A 16652-nucleotide genomic window follows, 5' to 3' on the forward strand; every position below is an offset into this window, starting at 1 on the left:
AAATTTATTTTATCAGCTAAAAAATAATAGAAAATAGAAACATGTGCAACTCATTGATGCAAAGAACAATTGCAAACGAAGTCCGACATGAATAAATCAAGGAATATATTTTCTTCAGCAAAATTTGTGGTATTCATTTGAAAACAACAGAATAAAGGGCGGCACAGTGCGCGAGGCTCCAGCAATTGCAGGGCCTGGGGAGGGCTAGATGTATGCAGCCTTACCCCTGCTTTGCAGAGAGGCTGTTTTCGTGACTCAAACCCGTGACCACCAGGTCACAATGGAGCAACCTTACCGTTGCACCAAGGCTCGCCATTGCTGATCATTATTCTATTTGAAAACAATAGAATGAGTAATAAAAAAAGAAAAAGGTTAAACGCCTCCTGAAAAAGGACAGACCAAAAGAAAAAGAAAAGGTCCAAAATAATCAGTGAATAGGAAGATATGATGATTAGCAAGGCTATCAATAATTTCATTCACCATTCAAAAAAAAAATCAATAATTTCATTCAGCTTTCTGAATGCATGAGATGCATACATGGTCTCCCTATCAATCCAATATATCTATCTAGGATTTATATAAAGTCCACAAGTACCTTCTACACTTTACATTGATAAGGTGGTTTAAGATGAAGAAGCCACACAAGTCAACCACACACAATACTCTTAAGTCCGCAAAAACACCAAAATATACTATGAAACAAAACAAAAAGAAAGACATATGAACGACAATTGCCTCTGTTGCTCTCATCAAAGTTAAGCACTTAATACACCAGATGGAACTAGAATTGAATTATCAAAGGTCGAAGAGGAGCGATGAGTCCTTGCATACCAAGATCTGATATGTTATTGACATGATAACATATCGGCTATCCACAAGTCAGAGAGCCCAAAAAATGTTACAGTAGCTTAAGACCCTGGGCAAAGAGGTTCTTTTCTCTCATTCAACCTCGAATTCCTGACCTAGTTTTCAGAGCATTTAACAGCATACAAAAAAAATGGAGAATAGGAAGAAAGGGTGGACTTAATCATGCAGGACGAGCAGGTTTATGGATGGTTATAATTTGATTTTTCACTGCCGGCTTCCAGAGAAAAGGACTATGTGATGTTATATATCTGTCTGTGCCATCCCATCTTTTCGTTACAAATGCAGGAAGCACCTTCAATACTATTTTTCTGAGAATTTGAAACTATTACTCGAAGAATTTAAAAATGTAAGAAATGGCACTTCAACTCACTAATACTTTTGATGTTGTGCCAAGAGTTATTATGTCTCCACTTGCAAGCTCAATGGGTTCACTCCAATGTCTATGACTTGAATCGGGCTGGTGGATTGCCTGAGAATTCAAGAGGGTTCCATTCAGACTACCCATATCCACAAGCTCCCATTTCAATTTCTGCCACCAGAAAATACAAAACCATTAATAGTGAATAGACAAATATAGGACAAACGTAACACAGGCAAGACAGAAAATTAACATCACGATATTTACATTTAAATTCCAATTTATAAGTGCATGCTTCCCCGAAACCTCTGAATCCTTCAGTAATAAATCACTCGGAGGAACTCTTCCAAGGGTCAGGGGAAGTCGAGCAGTATTTGCTGACTGGAGGAAACAGCGGAGCCCACAAGAAGGACCAGATATAACCTCCAGAGTAAGGCTGCTTCCTGCACTTCTAACAAAAAGATAGGATGACATGTTTTTACAAACTTAGCAGAAATAACAGAACACCAAGTGTCATTTGGTTAACAAAATCAATCAAATCCATGAGTTAGAGAGAATACGTTGATCTGCAATACTCTTGGGCACGGAAACTCGATATCCATCATCATCAAAGACGGATGCCGAGTTATTTGGTTCTTCCTTTCTAAAAAAATTTCTGTCTTCAACAGGCCAACCCGCTACAGATGGACGTTTTAGTGTATGACCAACTAGCAGATCTTCTGAAAGATCAGAAATTATATCCAGAACCAGGCTAGGACCTGGAAGAAATAGAAACAGGTAATTTGCAGTAGCTCAGGAGGAGGAGCTGAATTTCTCCTTTTTTTGTCAACAGTGTAAAAAACATCTTTTTTAAATCTGTAAAAGAAACTCTAAAAATAGTGATAATACAATAGTCTGAAGAATGTAAACCGAAATGACAAGATAAAGATGGTATACCTTGGCTCACATGTACGTCTGCAGCTAGAAGCCTCTGTTTATTGAAGAGACCATGTGTTCTTGGTGAGCAGAAATTTCCTTCACCTTGAACACTGGGGCCCACTAAAACATGACTTCCAGCAAAGTCATTGCTTTGGCTCGGTCCCAGGTTCAAATCATTCGAAAAAAGAGGCTCTTCTATGTCATCAGCCTGCAAAAGGAGTAAACAGAAAGAACACATAAATTCCATGCCAAGCAGGACCTATTTGCAAATCAGTGGAAGTAGTCTCCTTTAAATAGGTGGAAGCAACTAAAACTTCTCATGGTGAAAATGTAAAGTAGGCAACACAGTTACATTGATTGGCATTTCTAACAACAGAAGTGTTTGAGAAAGATTCACCTGAAGCCTTGGGATCACATTTTCTTCTACAAGAACCATAAATCTTAAAAGAGAAAATGTCCTATGTATTTCAAGATGATCATAAAGTAAAATTGACCTTTCAAATTGTAGGGTGCAAAAGAATCGCTAAACAGTTAATAACATAGGGAAAAAGATCAGTCCTCCATGGGAGAGCATGCTCTGCCCGTCCCATTGGTGGGAGTGGTGGGACCCCCTGAAATGATACGAGATTGATGGGGACATCAAAGAAGGAGGAGGATTCAAGGTTTATAAGCGTAGACGTGGACGAGGCTGATAGCGGGCACTCTAGCATGGGCCACAGACATAGGCGTCTTTTTTTTATTATTTACTTTCTATTTTCGTCATTTTATTTGTAGCCTACTTTTTAGGCATCAAATCTCATCCGTTTGGAGTGTTAATTGTATTATTAGAAAGGTTTTTCAATTACCTATCTAATGAGCCCAAGATCACATGATTTGGATGTGATTTAAGCAAGTTATGAGTGTTTTTAGGAAGTGATATAGGTCTATTACAGGATTACTATTTTAGATAAATTTTTAACCTTATTTAGTTTGCTTTGGATTAGATGAATGGTTGAGATTAGCTGCTTAGGTCTTAGGTTATCTTCCACGGTTTCTTTTCTTATAAATACATATTATGAAAGCAATGTAATGGACTTTTGAATATTGAATAGAGTTGAGAATTTTTTGTGAGAGCTATTGTGGCTTGGACTTCTTCTTCTCTTCTACTCTTGGTAGCTTGGAGCCATTCTTGTCTCATCTCCTCTCATCTATTCTCTTCTATTTCTTCAATAAAATCAACACAAACAAGGTTAGTAAATCAGATTTTCTATTTTCTTTCTTCTTGCACCCTAAAACTAGAAAAACCCAAAATCCATAGATCTCCCTTGTTCTCCAAGATCTTGTTATGAAATTTTGAAGGATTGTTTTTATGATTAAACCTTAGCCTAAACACCCAAGAACCCTAACTTTAAACCCCTTTTGAGTCTTACTGCAATTTTCACCATTTTCAAGCCCTAAAACTAATTTTTAGTGAACCCTAGCCTAAACCTACCATCAAATCAGAGCCTAAACCCTAGATTAACCTTTCTTTTACCTTCTAAACCTTAACCTAAGATTTGGATAGCAATATCAAACCAAAATCTTAGATCTACCAAATTACCAAAATACCCTTACAGCCCAAAACTGGACCGTTTTTAGCCTTTTACTCCTGCTAGACATTTTTTTGTTTTTCTTCATTGGATATTATTACTTTTATGCTTGTGTTACATCTATTTCATTGGTACTACATTAGCTTTTAGTTATTTTAATTGATTGCATGTGTAAAACATAGTTTAGGCCTAATTTTGTCATTAACAATTCACCTGAAAGAGCTTTACCTATTGGTTGCATTGTATAAGGTTTATTTCATGCTAATTATGTTCCTTCTAATTATTGAATGCATTCTAAGCCTTGATATTGATGCTGCCCGTTAATTAAACCTTCATTAAATCAGCCCTAGGTTAGTCCCTTTAGAAGTTTTGAGTCTTCCGAGTTAACCCTAAGCCTTTCCTAAAACCATTATCCCATTAGGAGCGTAGGATTTTCCCTAGATTAGGTATTGTCCTGCATCAGGGATGATGAGCACTCGTGTGTTATATGTGTAGCAGATAAACTCATATGCAAACTAAGATGTTATTGCTAGAAATTAAAGTTTCTCAATGATTGAAACTTGACAGAGACAAATAAACCAGCACTGGCAAGACTTTGTTGTGATGCTACACAATCTTCTGTTCAATTCAACCACTCCATGGCCACTAAGGTTTTCCCTTAAACATGACTTGCCAACTGTCATTTTGAAGGACTCGCAAGCAAAACCTCAAGTCGAAAATCTATGCACCATAGAAATGCTCAAAATCTGTTAAGCATAGATAATGATAAGGATATGGATGTCAAAATCTGATTGTGGAAACAGATATAGTTATAATCTACCTCATATCTACGAACAGACCAGGACCAAGTATCCTTCCGAAAAATAGATATTTATAGGAGCATGTAGGAAAATATTAAAAAAAAGGAGCATGTAGGGTAAATTTGGATACATTCATCAGGGAAAAAACAAACAAAGCAAGGCCGAAGAAGTATCAAACTCTATCCAGTACATAATTAGGTATCATAGCATATCAATGTGGAGTCTTGGCCTAACAAAAGTACCCTTGAAACATAGATGAAAAGTTGGGGCATGGCAACACCGAATTCAATTACATAACATTGTTGGAAAAGGAAGATTCAGGTTGACCATAAAATTTCCCAAATTTATCAATAACCAGCAAAATAGAGTTTCATAACATAACGGGTTCCATTGTCAAAACAAAGGAGTGCAGATACCATCTCATTATACCCACCGACAAACAGGATATGAAATGGAAGACAAAGAATTATAAGCACCTAATACCTCCCCAATTATTTCTGATAGAAACAAGGATAATTAATCCATTATGCGGTGTTCGTTTCAGATTATGGCAACCGATTGCCAGCCCTGAAACCTATTATTGGACTCAAATTTAAATGCAATTTTGAGCCAAATAATATGTTTGGAACTGACAATCGGTTGTCATAATCTAAAAAGAACAGTGCCTTAGTTTCCCTAATTTGGAATGCAACCGATACAACAGAAGCAAAGAAAAATCATATAACCACCTAATACCTCCAAAATTATTTCTAATTGAAACTGGTGCGTTTCTAATTTCTACCTTGTCTAAATTAAAATACAAAAAAAAAGGCAAAAATAAATAAAAAATCACTTGTTCCCAATTCTCTATAATCGAAATTCCAATTTTCCTATGCACTACATACTTGGCAAACATTACAAAAATTTTTAAAAAAAAAAAAAAAAAAAAGGGTTCGAATGCAATTAGGAAACCCCATTTGCATTCCTATTCAAATCCACAAAAGTTCAATACATAAATTAAATTCTAGAATTTTTTTTCTTCCGATGAATCGCATAAAATCGACATAGGTGTTTTCGACCTAGGACGTTAAAATTGGTAGAGAGAGAGAGAGAGATTGAGCTGATTTTACCTTGATCGAACGATTGGATGAGGAAGAGGATGAGAAGAAGAATCGCCATGGCTTACAGACCAAGATAAAGAGGAGAAGGAGAAGAGCGAACATAAGGAGGAAAAGACCGATTAGGGTTTCAACCATGCCCATCGCCATAGCCATCGCTCTGTTACAAGACAAAAGAGAGAGAGAGAGAGAGAGAGAGAGAGAGCGAAGCGAGCGAGAAGGACGCTTTGAAATGGTCGCATTTATTCTAACCTCTTCTGGGTCTACTCTTTTTTCTTTACTTCTCAATTTTTCTCTGTTTGGTTGGGAATGGAAAAGTTATATGACATCATTTACTCTTCTCAATAGACGTGGAATCAGAAATTTTCCAAGGAAAAATGATATGGTAACCGGCCATGGACAAAACAAATTGCCCCTTCACGCGTTAGCAATTTTTTTTTAATGGCAAAAATACCCTTCCTATCCCACGTGGCTAATAGGGATTTGTTGGGTTACTCGGTTAGGAAACAGGTTTCCAAAGCAACACTCTTTTCCAAATATTTGGATTGTCAGAATGAGGAAGAGGAAGAGGAATCTCCAGTAAGGAATAAAATTAAATAAAATTAAATAAAATTTAACTCGAAATTTTCCGATAAAATTTTTATTTTGACTAGGGTGGAATCAGAATGCCTAACCCTTAGGGGTGGCAAAATTGGCCGAACCGAACCAGAACCGAGCCGAAACCGAACCAAAAATTCGGTTTCGGTTTGGGGATCAAACCGAACCGAAACCGAATATTTCCAATGATTATGAGTAAGGGGTGGCAAAATTGGCGGAATCGAACCAAAACCAGAGCGAAAATTCGGTTTCGTTTGCCAAACCGATTCAAATTTTGGTTCGGTTCGGTTTGGGGGTCAAACCGAACCATTGCCACCCCTACTAACCCCCTAATTTTGTTCCTTTTTTTTTGACAAAATGTTGGAATTGGGTGAAATTGAAATAGAATACCGATTTAGCACCTCATTTTGGCAATCCAAACACAACTTTTAAGTCTCATCTCGGTCCGTTCGAACGTTTGCAATATAGAAATAGAAGGAAGTTTGGACATTGAGAAAAGTATGGTATGGGGTATTAATTACCGAAAAATACGGATTTCGGGTACCAGTTAAAGTAAGTATGAAACTCAGGTGATTCTTCAAAAAGGGTGGAAAAAATACCCCAATACCCTTTTGACATTATCACAGTCCAATGTCAATCATTATCTTTCAAGTTAGGTTTGAATATTTTATTATTTCTCACGTCAATTTGTAACCACCTTTTTTATATTTTAGTATTATCTTTGAGAGAAACTATGGTAGCATGTAATGCATTTGACCTTAGCTATCATCATTTGGTTCGTTGGAACATGTGTTTGAACCCAAAAAAGTCTTGGTTTCGTTTTAATCTCTGCCGTTTGCAATAAGCATAAACTGTTGGATCATTGACAAGTGGAAATATTTTTATGTACTTCAGATATTCCGGTGGTGTACTCCAGAATCCGACGGCGTTCTCGATATGTTTGGGAACATATATTTCAATGCAGAAAATCCAGCAACGTACTTGATATTCCGACGGGTACTCTAGAATATGGCGGCGTATTCGAGATTCCAGCGGCGTCCTCGTTTGTAACACATGTTTGAACCTAGAAAATCTGGCGGCGTATTCGAGATTTCGGCAGCGTACTTGATACGTTTGGAACACATGTTTGAACTTAGAAAATCCGGCAGTGTACTTGATATTCCGGCGGCATACTCGATATGCAGGCGGCATTCTCAGCCAAAAGAGACGTGATAAATAATAAAATATTCAGTAACGTAGCCGTTCTAAGCCAAAAGAAATGTGAGAAATAATAAAATATTCAATAATGTAGCCGTTCTAAACCAAAAGAGATGTGAGAAATAATAAAATATTAGCCGTTCTTAGCCAAAAGAGACGTGAGAAATAATAAAATATCTAATAACGTAGCCGTTCTAAGCCAAAAGAGATGTGTAAATAATAAAATATTCAATAACGTAGCCGTTCTCAGCCAAGAGAAGTGAGAAATAATAAAATAATAGCCAAGAGAAGTGAGAAATAATAAAATAATACTGCAAAGATAATGATTGATGTTTGGTTCTGAATGTGTTAGGAAAGGCAACATACATGGACTCTGATCATGTGAGAAGGGTATTGGGGTCTTTTTTCCACCCATTTTTGAAGAATCACCCGACTTTAATACTTACTTTAATTAGTACGCAAAATCTGTATTTTTCGGTAATTAATACCCACATTCTGTACTTTTCTCTTGGACATTTCACATTTGCAATATAGAAATAGAAGGAAAGAAATGTGGATTCCAAATTCTTTATTTTCCTTCCTTTTCTCTTGATTTGACAGGAAAGTCAAACATTACAAAACGGCTTGTCTTTATAAATTTCACAGCCAACAGTGTCTGACATGTGAATACAAAATACCGTCCAAACAATGTCTACAAATAGTAAATATTTCTTTTTTCTGTAGTTAAAATGGGGTTTGGCAGGGGCCCCACCGGTTTATTTTTATAGAGAAAGATATTAAATTCAAGTATGCTAAATACCAGCACTATCACAAAAACATAGAAGATAGGGAAGACAAAAAGACTAGGATGAACCCGGAAGAGTGCACCAATGATCTATAAGGTTACCCAGGACATAGACTCGGATCTTATATGTGCCAAGGTCATTTACCTAGCATAAATTTTGCTCGAATATCAGAATTCTTGCTAGCCTTTCTTCATGTCTGCTTGAGCAATTTGGGAAGGCTTCGGGAAGGACATTCTTTTCTTGGAACCTAATTCCAAATTCCCCCTTTTGTGACGCTGGAGTCAAATGAGAATTCCTTCTCCAAATATATTGGGGGTCTTCCAATTTTCCTGGAATCTTTTTCATTATGGTAGGATTTCCCTCCTCTAGCCTTTCTTCCTCAACGGAGGATTTTGACAAATTGCTAGTTTTCTTATGACTAATCTCCCTGTCTTGTGGGTGGTCCGCAATAGTTCGGCAGGAGCTTCCTTCTTTCATTTCCTCTTTTTGTGAATCTGATTCATCAGAAAAATGGTTTCTATGTTCAAGGTATACTCTGAATTGTTTTGGGCATCTTCCCCACTGTCTGTGTGCGATATCCTGCTTCTATGTGATCTAGATTCTCATTGCCAAACTCATAGGAGTTTGGTGGGAGCTTCCTTCTTTCATTTCCTCTTTTTATGAATACGATTCGTCAGATAAATTGTCTTCTCTATTCAATGTATACTATGAATTGTTCTGACCATCTTCCCTAATATTTGTGTGCGATACTCTGCTTCTATGTGATATGGATTCTCATTGGCAAACTCTTCGTCAGTGTTGTCAGGTTCCTCGTCGAGGACTAAGAAGTTGAAGTTGTTCTTCAAAGTGAGAGATCTTTTGGAGGACATTTGAGCTTCTTTGAATGTCATTGTTATTTTTTGCAGCTCCGTTTGTCTTGTGCCCATTATATGAATTGTTAGTAAGAGGCATAATGTCTGTGTGATTGACCGCTTTGTACCATGTTTACGTTTCGTGTGTGGTTTTATGTTTATATTGGTAAAGTTGTGACAATATAACCATGGAGTAGGCTATTGGGTAGAGTCGGTGACCCAATAGTTACATGATTTGTTATTAGTGGTTTTATTGAACGAAATTTTGTGATTAAATGAATATTTTGGCCACCAAAAGTTGTGATCCATATTTTAGCAAAGGTATCTTTGCAGGCCAAGTGGGAGACTGTTAGGAATAATCCTAATTTTTACTGACGTGAGCAAAGATCTGTGGTTCAGATCAAGTAGGCCTTTGGTTCATTAAATGAATAGAGATTATGGATAAACTAGAGGGGATTGTATCTCCCATGGAAACGTAAGCCGGAGGGATAGAGAGGACAAGAGGAATTTGAGCATGATGGGAGTCTCCTACGTTGACTCTTAAAGGACTCTATAAATATGGATCCCGGTCCTCTGCTCATGCACGCCAAAAGAAAGAGATGAAGCTCTTTTGTATCCACGCCAAAAACCCAGCATATAGCCCCCCATCGACTCGTCTACGTGAAGTGAGAAGAAAGGCTGGGCTCTGCACTCGGTCTTGCGTATCAATGTCTTGTTATAGGCAAAGAAATCACATGAACGATGGAAAACCAAATGCGAGCATACCCAATTGGAAGCTATGAAGAGAGGTATGCATGTTCTGTTTTTTCTTTCAAAACCAAATATAATAATATCGTGTGTTTTCTCAAAGATTTCTCGCCCAGGATCCTTCTATCAGTGTTCCCAATGTATATAACACTCACAAACTAGCCCCACAATCCCAGACCGTAGTTGCCGCTGCCATTTCTGCCCAAAAAACTACTGCAAGCATCGCCAAAAAAAGTGCAGGTGTGCCTACCCATAATATAATTCTAATAAATTTAATTGGTCCGATCTCAATCAATTTAATTAACTACTAATCATCTATACTTAACCCAGGCCTACACTAAATCATCTATATTACACTAGGTCACTTGGGCTGCATCTAGAATCGAAATCAACATCTTATTCTGATTTCTATTCTGATTCTCCCTTAAACAAAATGAGAAAAAAAAATAGAATTCTGGTTTTAAAAAATCTAATAAAAATTCCATTCTGCTCGGGCAGGAAATAGTTTTCGATAATTTTTTACTCTAATCTTGCCCTCATGTCAATTCCATCCCTTGTTTATGTTCTTTTTAACTAAATGCTGAAATCGAGCGGAATTGGTATCAGATCTTGATTCCAGTGTCTTATTCCGACAGACATTGATTAACCTCGTATCCATTAATGATCACACAGATATTGGGTAAGTCTAGTAATTATACCCTTAATCTCACTCTTCAATCTATGATTGCCACGTAAGGCTGTGCATATCGAACCCTAGCCTATGTATGCCCTAGGTACACCACAGGGTGAAGTCAATGAGACGTGGTGAGACATTATTGCTGGTGATAGGGCTCGATAACATAAGTGATGGTTTGAAGAGACAACAGAGTCGTGGGTGTTGCAGTGATGATGGGCGGTTCATGTCTTAGCGGAGGAGAGGAGAGGAGAAGCCTGAGGTGGTCGAGAACCAAAGACGGAGGCGGTTGTGAAGGATTTTTGAGATTAGTTTATACGGATTTGCTAGGCAATTTTGGGGGAATCCATTTCACAATAGAGAACCACCACCTTGGATTAGTTAAATAATAAGACAAAAGCCAAGCTTGTGTGGCTGTTCTCTCCGGCAAAAGTCAGCTGCGAGTAGGGGTGCAACTTGGGTCGGGTTGAGGGCAACCCTAACCCAACCCAAGATAGCATTCCCACAACCCTGACCCAACCCGAGCCTCGAGTTGAGGATGGTCAACCCTAACCCAACCTGCCTCCAAATCGGGTCGGGTTGAGTCAGGTTCATCTACAGCCAAATGAAAAAAATACAAGAATGAAAAACACAATCCTGAGAAAATAATGATAAAATTAGAGGAGGAAGGTCGGGTTCAGGTCGGGTTGCCAAGTCCTCAACCCTAACCCAACCCGAATTTAAATTGGGTTGGCTTTTCCAATCCTAACACAACCCAACCCGAGAAAATGCCAACCCAACCCAAGCCAAAATAGGATTGAACCCATCGGGTTCGGGTTGAGCCCGACCCCCCAAGTTGCACCCCTAGCTGTGAGGTGAAATTGCCTAGCAAATCCCTAGTTTATGATAGGAGGGTAATTTAGAAAGGGAAATGATATCACCAACACACTAACCCATCTTTTCAGCTGATGATGTCGAAATCTGGTTCCACGATCAATGGATGTTAGAGCTCAGATCAATGGCAGTCCTGCGCTCACAGAAAACATGTAGGGGTTTCGGAGTTATGACTCCGAGAGACCACTCTGCCGCTCTAGTCAGAAATCGGAACAACAGGAGAAACAAAGCAATAGGAGAACTGGAGAAGAATAACTCTTGATAGAGATTATGAGATGTTGAAGATGTGTACCTTTAACATTGGGGGCTATTTATAGGAGAGGAGTTCCCAATAGTTCGGGAGACCAGCCTAATAGAAGTCTTTTCTTATTGGGCGATTTCCTTTGGAGATTACTTCTATATTTATCCGGATAAGTACCAAGTTTCCTTGTGAGTAATTGGTTTCTATTCTGGTCGATTGACCTTGAAGGAGAGTTGTCGTCCCTAACTGGGACTTTCCTTCTTAAAGAAGGTTACTAATCTTTGGAGAAAGAAAATCTTTCTTACCCTTGCTTTCTAAGCGATAAGTTTGGTTTTCTATTATGCTCGATGCCACGTGTCAAGCATCTAAGGGAGGTGCTGATTTTACCTCCAACATCAATTGTCAAAGGCTATTACAGTTCCCACGAAGCCTTCACAAGTCAATTAAAACAGAAAAGAGAAGCTAGGTTTGTGCAATTATTAAAACATGGTTGTGCGGATAGCATTTCCCCTTTAGAAAATAGTTTTTTTTTTTTTTTTTGGGGGGGGGGGGGGGGGGGGGGGGGGGGCTGTGATTTGCTAGAGACCATCTCAGAAGGCATTTGGAGACTGGGCTGTTGCATGTAGGGTTGCAACTCGGGTCGGGTGGGTTGGGTTTTCCCGAACCCTACCCCACCCAAGAAACTATCTCAGGCCGAGTAGGTTTTTTAAAAAAAACATTGGAGATTCCTAAACCAATCCCACCCAAGATAGTTTCTTGGGCCGGGTCGGGTCAGGTTGGGTCGGGGTTTTCTACATTCACGATACATTCCTCATGATTTATGCTCCAATCATTGAATTTATGGTGCATGATCTATTCTAATACAATGGTTGAACTTATATAACGCATCTTCATAAACAATATTTTCTCCAAAGACGTCCGAAATATGATAATAAATCAACAATCGTAGAGGCGTGTATGCACATGCACGATGCCCACATCACAATGATGTTTAATCTTTGGTATTAACTCTAATCGCGTTAAGAAATTTGTGTTGTTGCATTGACTAGTAATGGTTAATTTGGATGATCATCATAATGGAAGTGAAAGTTACAAAAAATTGGAGTCGCAACTCGGGTCAGACTGGATCGGGTTTTCTAGAACCCCACGCTACCCTAGAAGAAATCTTGGGTCGGGCCGGATTGGTTTAATTTTAAAAAAACCTGAGATTCCTAAACCCGGCCCATGATTTTTTTTGGGTTGGGTAGTTGCAACTCACGTAAAACCCGACCCAAGTTGCAACCCTAGTTGCATGTGAGAGCTGCCACCTCAGGTGAATAAATGAATAGGACAAACTATGAGCCCGTGTGGCTGCTCATACATGCAATAGCCTGGCTGCGAAATGCCTTTTGCGGTGGTCTAGCAAATCCATTTCTTTAGGGAAATGATTTCTGCGCTCCACTGTTTTGATAAACATGCGCTCAACTTGTTTGTCGTGCAGTATTTAAAGGGATGTGAGAGGATATTATGGTTCTCAAAAAGCTCTTAAAACCCTTTAAATACTACACGACAAACAAACGAGCGCATGTTTATCCAGACAGTGGAGCGCTGAAATCATTTCCCTTTTTTTAATTTCAGAGTTTCAATGTAAGATAAGCTAAAATGAAATAAGTTCAATAAAGATGGGAGAGACATGTAAATTGATTTAGATGTGGGATTGCAGTAACGAAGTAGGGTTTACAAGGTTCATATGTAAAAGCCCCTTTAAATAAATATAAAGGCACTCTAACATCTGGTGATTGGACTCACCACCTTCGTATCAACATAATCTAGGACGTTGTAAAGAATACAAACATAAGAGAAATTATATGATGAAGGGCCTCATGAACACTTACTCATCATCTCATCCTTGATATTTGATCCAACAGCAGCTCACTTTTTGAGGGGATGTTGTTGGATCAAATATCAAGGGTGGTACCTTTATCGTACCACCCTGTTCCTAGGCCTTTCATCATATAATTTCTCGAACATTCCATTTATTTTAGGGGTGCAACTTGGGTCGGGCTCAGCCCGAACCAGATAGGTTCAACCCAATTCTGGCTCGGGTTAGGTTAGGGTTGAGGCCTTGGCAATTCAACCCGACCTCCTTCCTCTACTTTTATCTGATTTCCTTCGGGTTATTCCATTTTTCTGTTTGGCCCAAGGTGAACCCGACTCAACCCGACCCGATTTCGGGTTTGGTTAGGGTTGAGAGATTTAGACGTGGGTTTGGTTAGGGTTGAGGTAATGCTATCTTGGGTTGGGAGGATTGGCCTCGACCCGATCCAACCCGACCCAAGTTGCACTCCTAATTTGTTTGATGACAATCTCTCTTTAGTAGGGTCTACATGATTAATTAAAGAGTGCCGACCAGATGGACAGTTAAGATCCATTAAATGGACGGTTAAGATCTGAGAACAATTATTGCGGGGCCGACCGGTACAGCCCACATTTTTCGGTTGTAAAGTGCAATAATCTAGAAGGTGTTTTTTGCTAATATTCACCAAAGCCAAAAATAAGTTAAATAACCGTGAAAATGACCTTCCTTTTCCGTCTTTATTTTCTGAACGGAACTCCGTTTTGGAAGTGTGTTTTCCCAAAAACTTCTCAGGCAAGTAAAGTGGTAAAGAGTTCTTTTTAGAAACAAAGTGGCCGTTGAAATGACCGTTGTAACAAACAAAATAGAAAGTATTTAACCAGCAGTCAATAGGATTTGCCAGGCAATTTCGCGCCACGAGAGAACGGCGTTTTTCAACCAATTTTGTCTTATTCATTTATTCATCGCTGTTCTCATTTGCAAAAGTCAGCCGCTAAATGCTTCCCGCGAAATTTCCTAGCAAATTTCTCTTTGAGAGCGAGAGGTACTACTGTCATTAAAATTGGAACCGTCTCAGAAACTCAATCACAGAGAGAGAGACGGGAGAAATATCACAGAGAGAGAGAGAGAGAGAGAGAGAGATTCTGAATTTTCCTTTCTGGAGGAAAAATTGTGGGCAAAACCCTAGCGAAGGAGAAGAAAATGGAAGCTTCATTAAACCCTAATCTGATCTGGGAAACAATAAATAAGGTAAGAACACCATCCAAAGACCACCCTTTTCCTGAGAAATTTTTTTCTTCTTCTTTGTAATTTCTGATTTCCTTTTCCTCCATTTGTTTCTGAAGGTGGATCAGTGCATGGCTCGATTGCAAGAACTCCAGGCCATGGTGTCAGGAGGAAAGAAAGTATTTTCTGCGATGGATCTCACTCCTCGAAGTACCAGAGGTTATTTAAGAGCCACTAATGTATGCAACCAACAATCTCAAAGGTACCCAAATTTCAAAATTTTGCTCAAATATTAAGAAACAGAAACCCTAAATTGGAATCATCAGAAACTCTATCATGGCAAGTCAATTACATAGGATACATCATGTTCTAGTTTCTTTCCATTTTAGGGTTTTTGTTTCCTAATAACCCTAAATTTGAAACGATACATGTTCTAGTTTGTTTCCGATTTAGGGTTTCTGTTTCCTAAACCCTAAATTGGAAACAAACTAGGAAGTATGTCCTATGTAATTAATTGCCTTTCAATTTTTGGGTTTTTTTTTTCCTTTCAATTTTAGGGTTTATGTTTCGTAATAACCCTAAATTGGAAACAAACTAGGGCATTTATCCTATGTAATTTACTTTCAATTTTAGGAATCTGTTTCCTAATTTAAGATTCCAAAGTTTGTAATTTCTCACTATATTTTGCTTCGTTGGGTTTATTTTCAAATGGTGTTTTTTTTTGCTATTCTGATTTTTTCTTTCGGGTGTTCTTTGCAACAGAAACCTTAAATTGAAATATTTAGGGTTTCTGTTTCCTAATAACCCTAATTGATCTCAAATGCTTTTTTTAAATTTCATTTTGGGGTTCAGGCTCAAGCAAACCGCCTCCCGGATTTATTCGTCCGGAAATTTGGAAGAAAAGACATTGGGTAAGAATATTTATTGAAAATTTTGAACTTCCATATACTCTATAATCTTAACAGAGGAATACTAAAGATTTCTATTAAATTTTGATTGATTCAGGTGAATGGCGTCGGAAGTCATTGACGGCAATGTTGGTGGGAGAAACACTTGAGGAAATTCTTCAGGCTAATCAAGTGGTCACCGGAATGAAGATTCATGATTATGTGGAGTACTAGTGGGCGATTCACGGGGGGTGCAAGTCGTTTAAGGTCCAAAAGAAGAGTGAAAATGTAAAACTTCACTGATTAACAAATCAGATGGTGGGTGTCATACTTTCATGCAGTAATAAGATTGAATTATGCAACATTTCATGAACCATTTTGAAACTCTTCCAATTGCATTCTCATCAATATTTACACTTAAAATATGGGCATTCTCTCTCTCTCTCTCTCTCTCTCTCTCTCTCTCTCTCTCTCTCCACACATACACACAACTGGAACAGTTGGTGGGCCCATCTTTGAACAACGTAGGCCCCTCCCATACCAAACCATAGGATAATCCAAACCGTCCATTTGATGGGCCATAAATGTAAATAGGTTGCGTCCCAAAATGTCATTTCCATAGGTTGATCCTAGCCCTCCGATCTAAATAGAAACTACATCTTATGCAACCTCTATAGATTGTAGGGTTGTGATCATCCTATGGAAATGATTTTTTGGCACAACCTATTTACATTGTGGCCCATCAAATGAATGGTTTGGATCATTCTATTGAGTTGGTTGTAAAGTAACATTAAGGCCCGTCCACAACATAGGATGATCCAAGCCGTCCATGGTTTGGATAATCCTATGGAGTTGGTCGTACAGTAACATTAAGGCCCAATCGTAGGCCCCACCGATATTTTTTCAAATTGAAGCGTACCGTCCAGAGCATAGCATGATCCAAGCCGTCCATGGTTTGGATCATCCTATGGTGTGGTTCGTACAGTAACATTAAGGCCCAATTTAGGCCCCACCCATATTTTTGAAAATGAAGTGTACCGCCGTCCATTTGATGGGCCATAACATAAATGTGTTGTGCCCCCAAAAGAGTTGGCCCATCAAATGAATGGTTTGGATCATCCTATGGAGTTGG

At 38.6% G+C, this 16652-nt stretch overlaps 2 protein-coding genes across 3 annotated transcripts in view; one reads left to right on the top strand and one right to left on the bottom strand.

The window, feature by feature from the left end:
• Positions 1-5830, bottom strand: part of KAPP (kinase associated protein phosphatase) — a 29405-nt gene extending 23575 nt beyond the window's left edge. Inside the window, exons 1-5 of one of the 2 annotated variants that reach the window (XM_077362177.1) lie at positions 5621-5830; positions 2162-2351; positions 1786-1983; positions 1493-1668; positions 1244-1396 (exon numbers count right to left, since the gene is read on the bottom strand). In XM_077362177.1, coding sequence (XP_077218292.1) covers positions 1244-1396; positions 1493-1668; positions 1786-1983; positions 2162-2351; positions 5621-5764 — 861 coding nt within the window. In that variant the 5' untranslated portion in view covers positions 5765-5830. Of the gene's footprint in view, positions 1-1237; positions 1397-1492; positions 1669-1785; positions 1984-2161; positions 2352-5620 lie in introns of both variants that reach the window. The other variant, XM_077362176.1, reaches the window with a different exon arrangement.
• Positions 5831-14490: 8660 nt separating this feature from the next.
• Positions 14491-15893, top strand: LOC143853273 (putative microtubule-binding protein TANGLED). The gene is made up of 4 exons (XM_077362994.1): positions 14491-14657; positions 14753-14895; positions 15486-15544; positions 15639-15893. Exons 1-4 carry the CDS (start codon positions 14610-14612, stop codon positions 15752-15754), a joined length of 366 nt encoding a protein of 121 aa, XP_077219109.1. The 5' UTR covers positions 14491-14609; the 3' UTR covers positions 15755-15893.
• Positions 15894-16652: the final 759 nt, after the last annotated feature.

The sequence above is a fragment of the Tasmannia lanceolata genome, unplaced genomic scaffold (assembly GCF_043159265.1).
Source record: "Tasmannia lanceolata isolate RefF3 unplaced genomic scaffold, GAP_Taslan_0.1 ptg000019l, whole genome shotgun sequence".
Classification (NCBI taxonomy): Eukaryota; Viridiplantae; Streptophyta; class Magnoliopsida; order Canellales; family Winteraceae; genus Tasmannia; species Tasmannia lanceolata.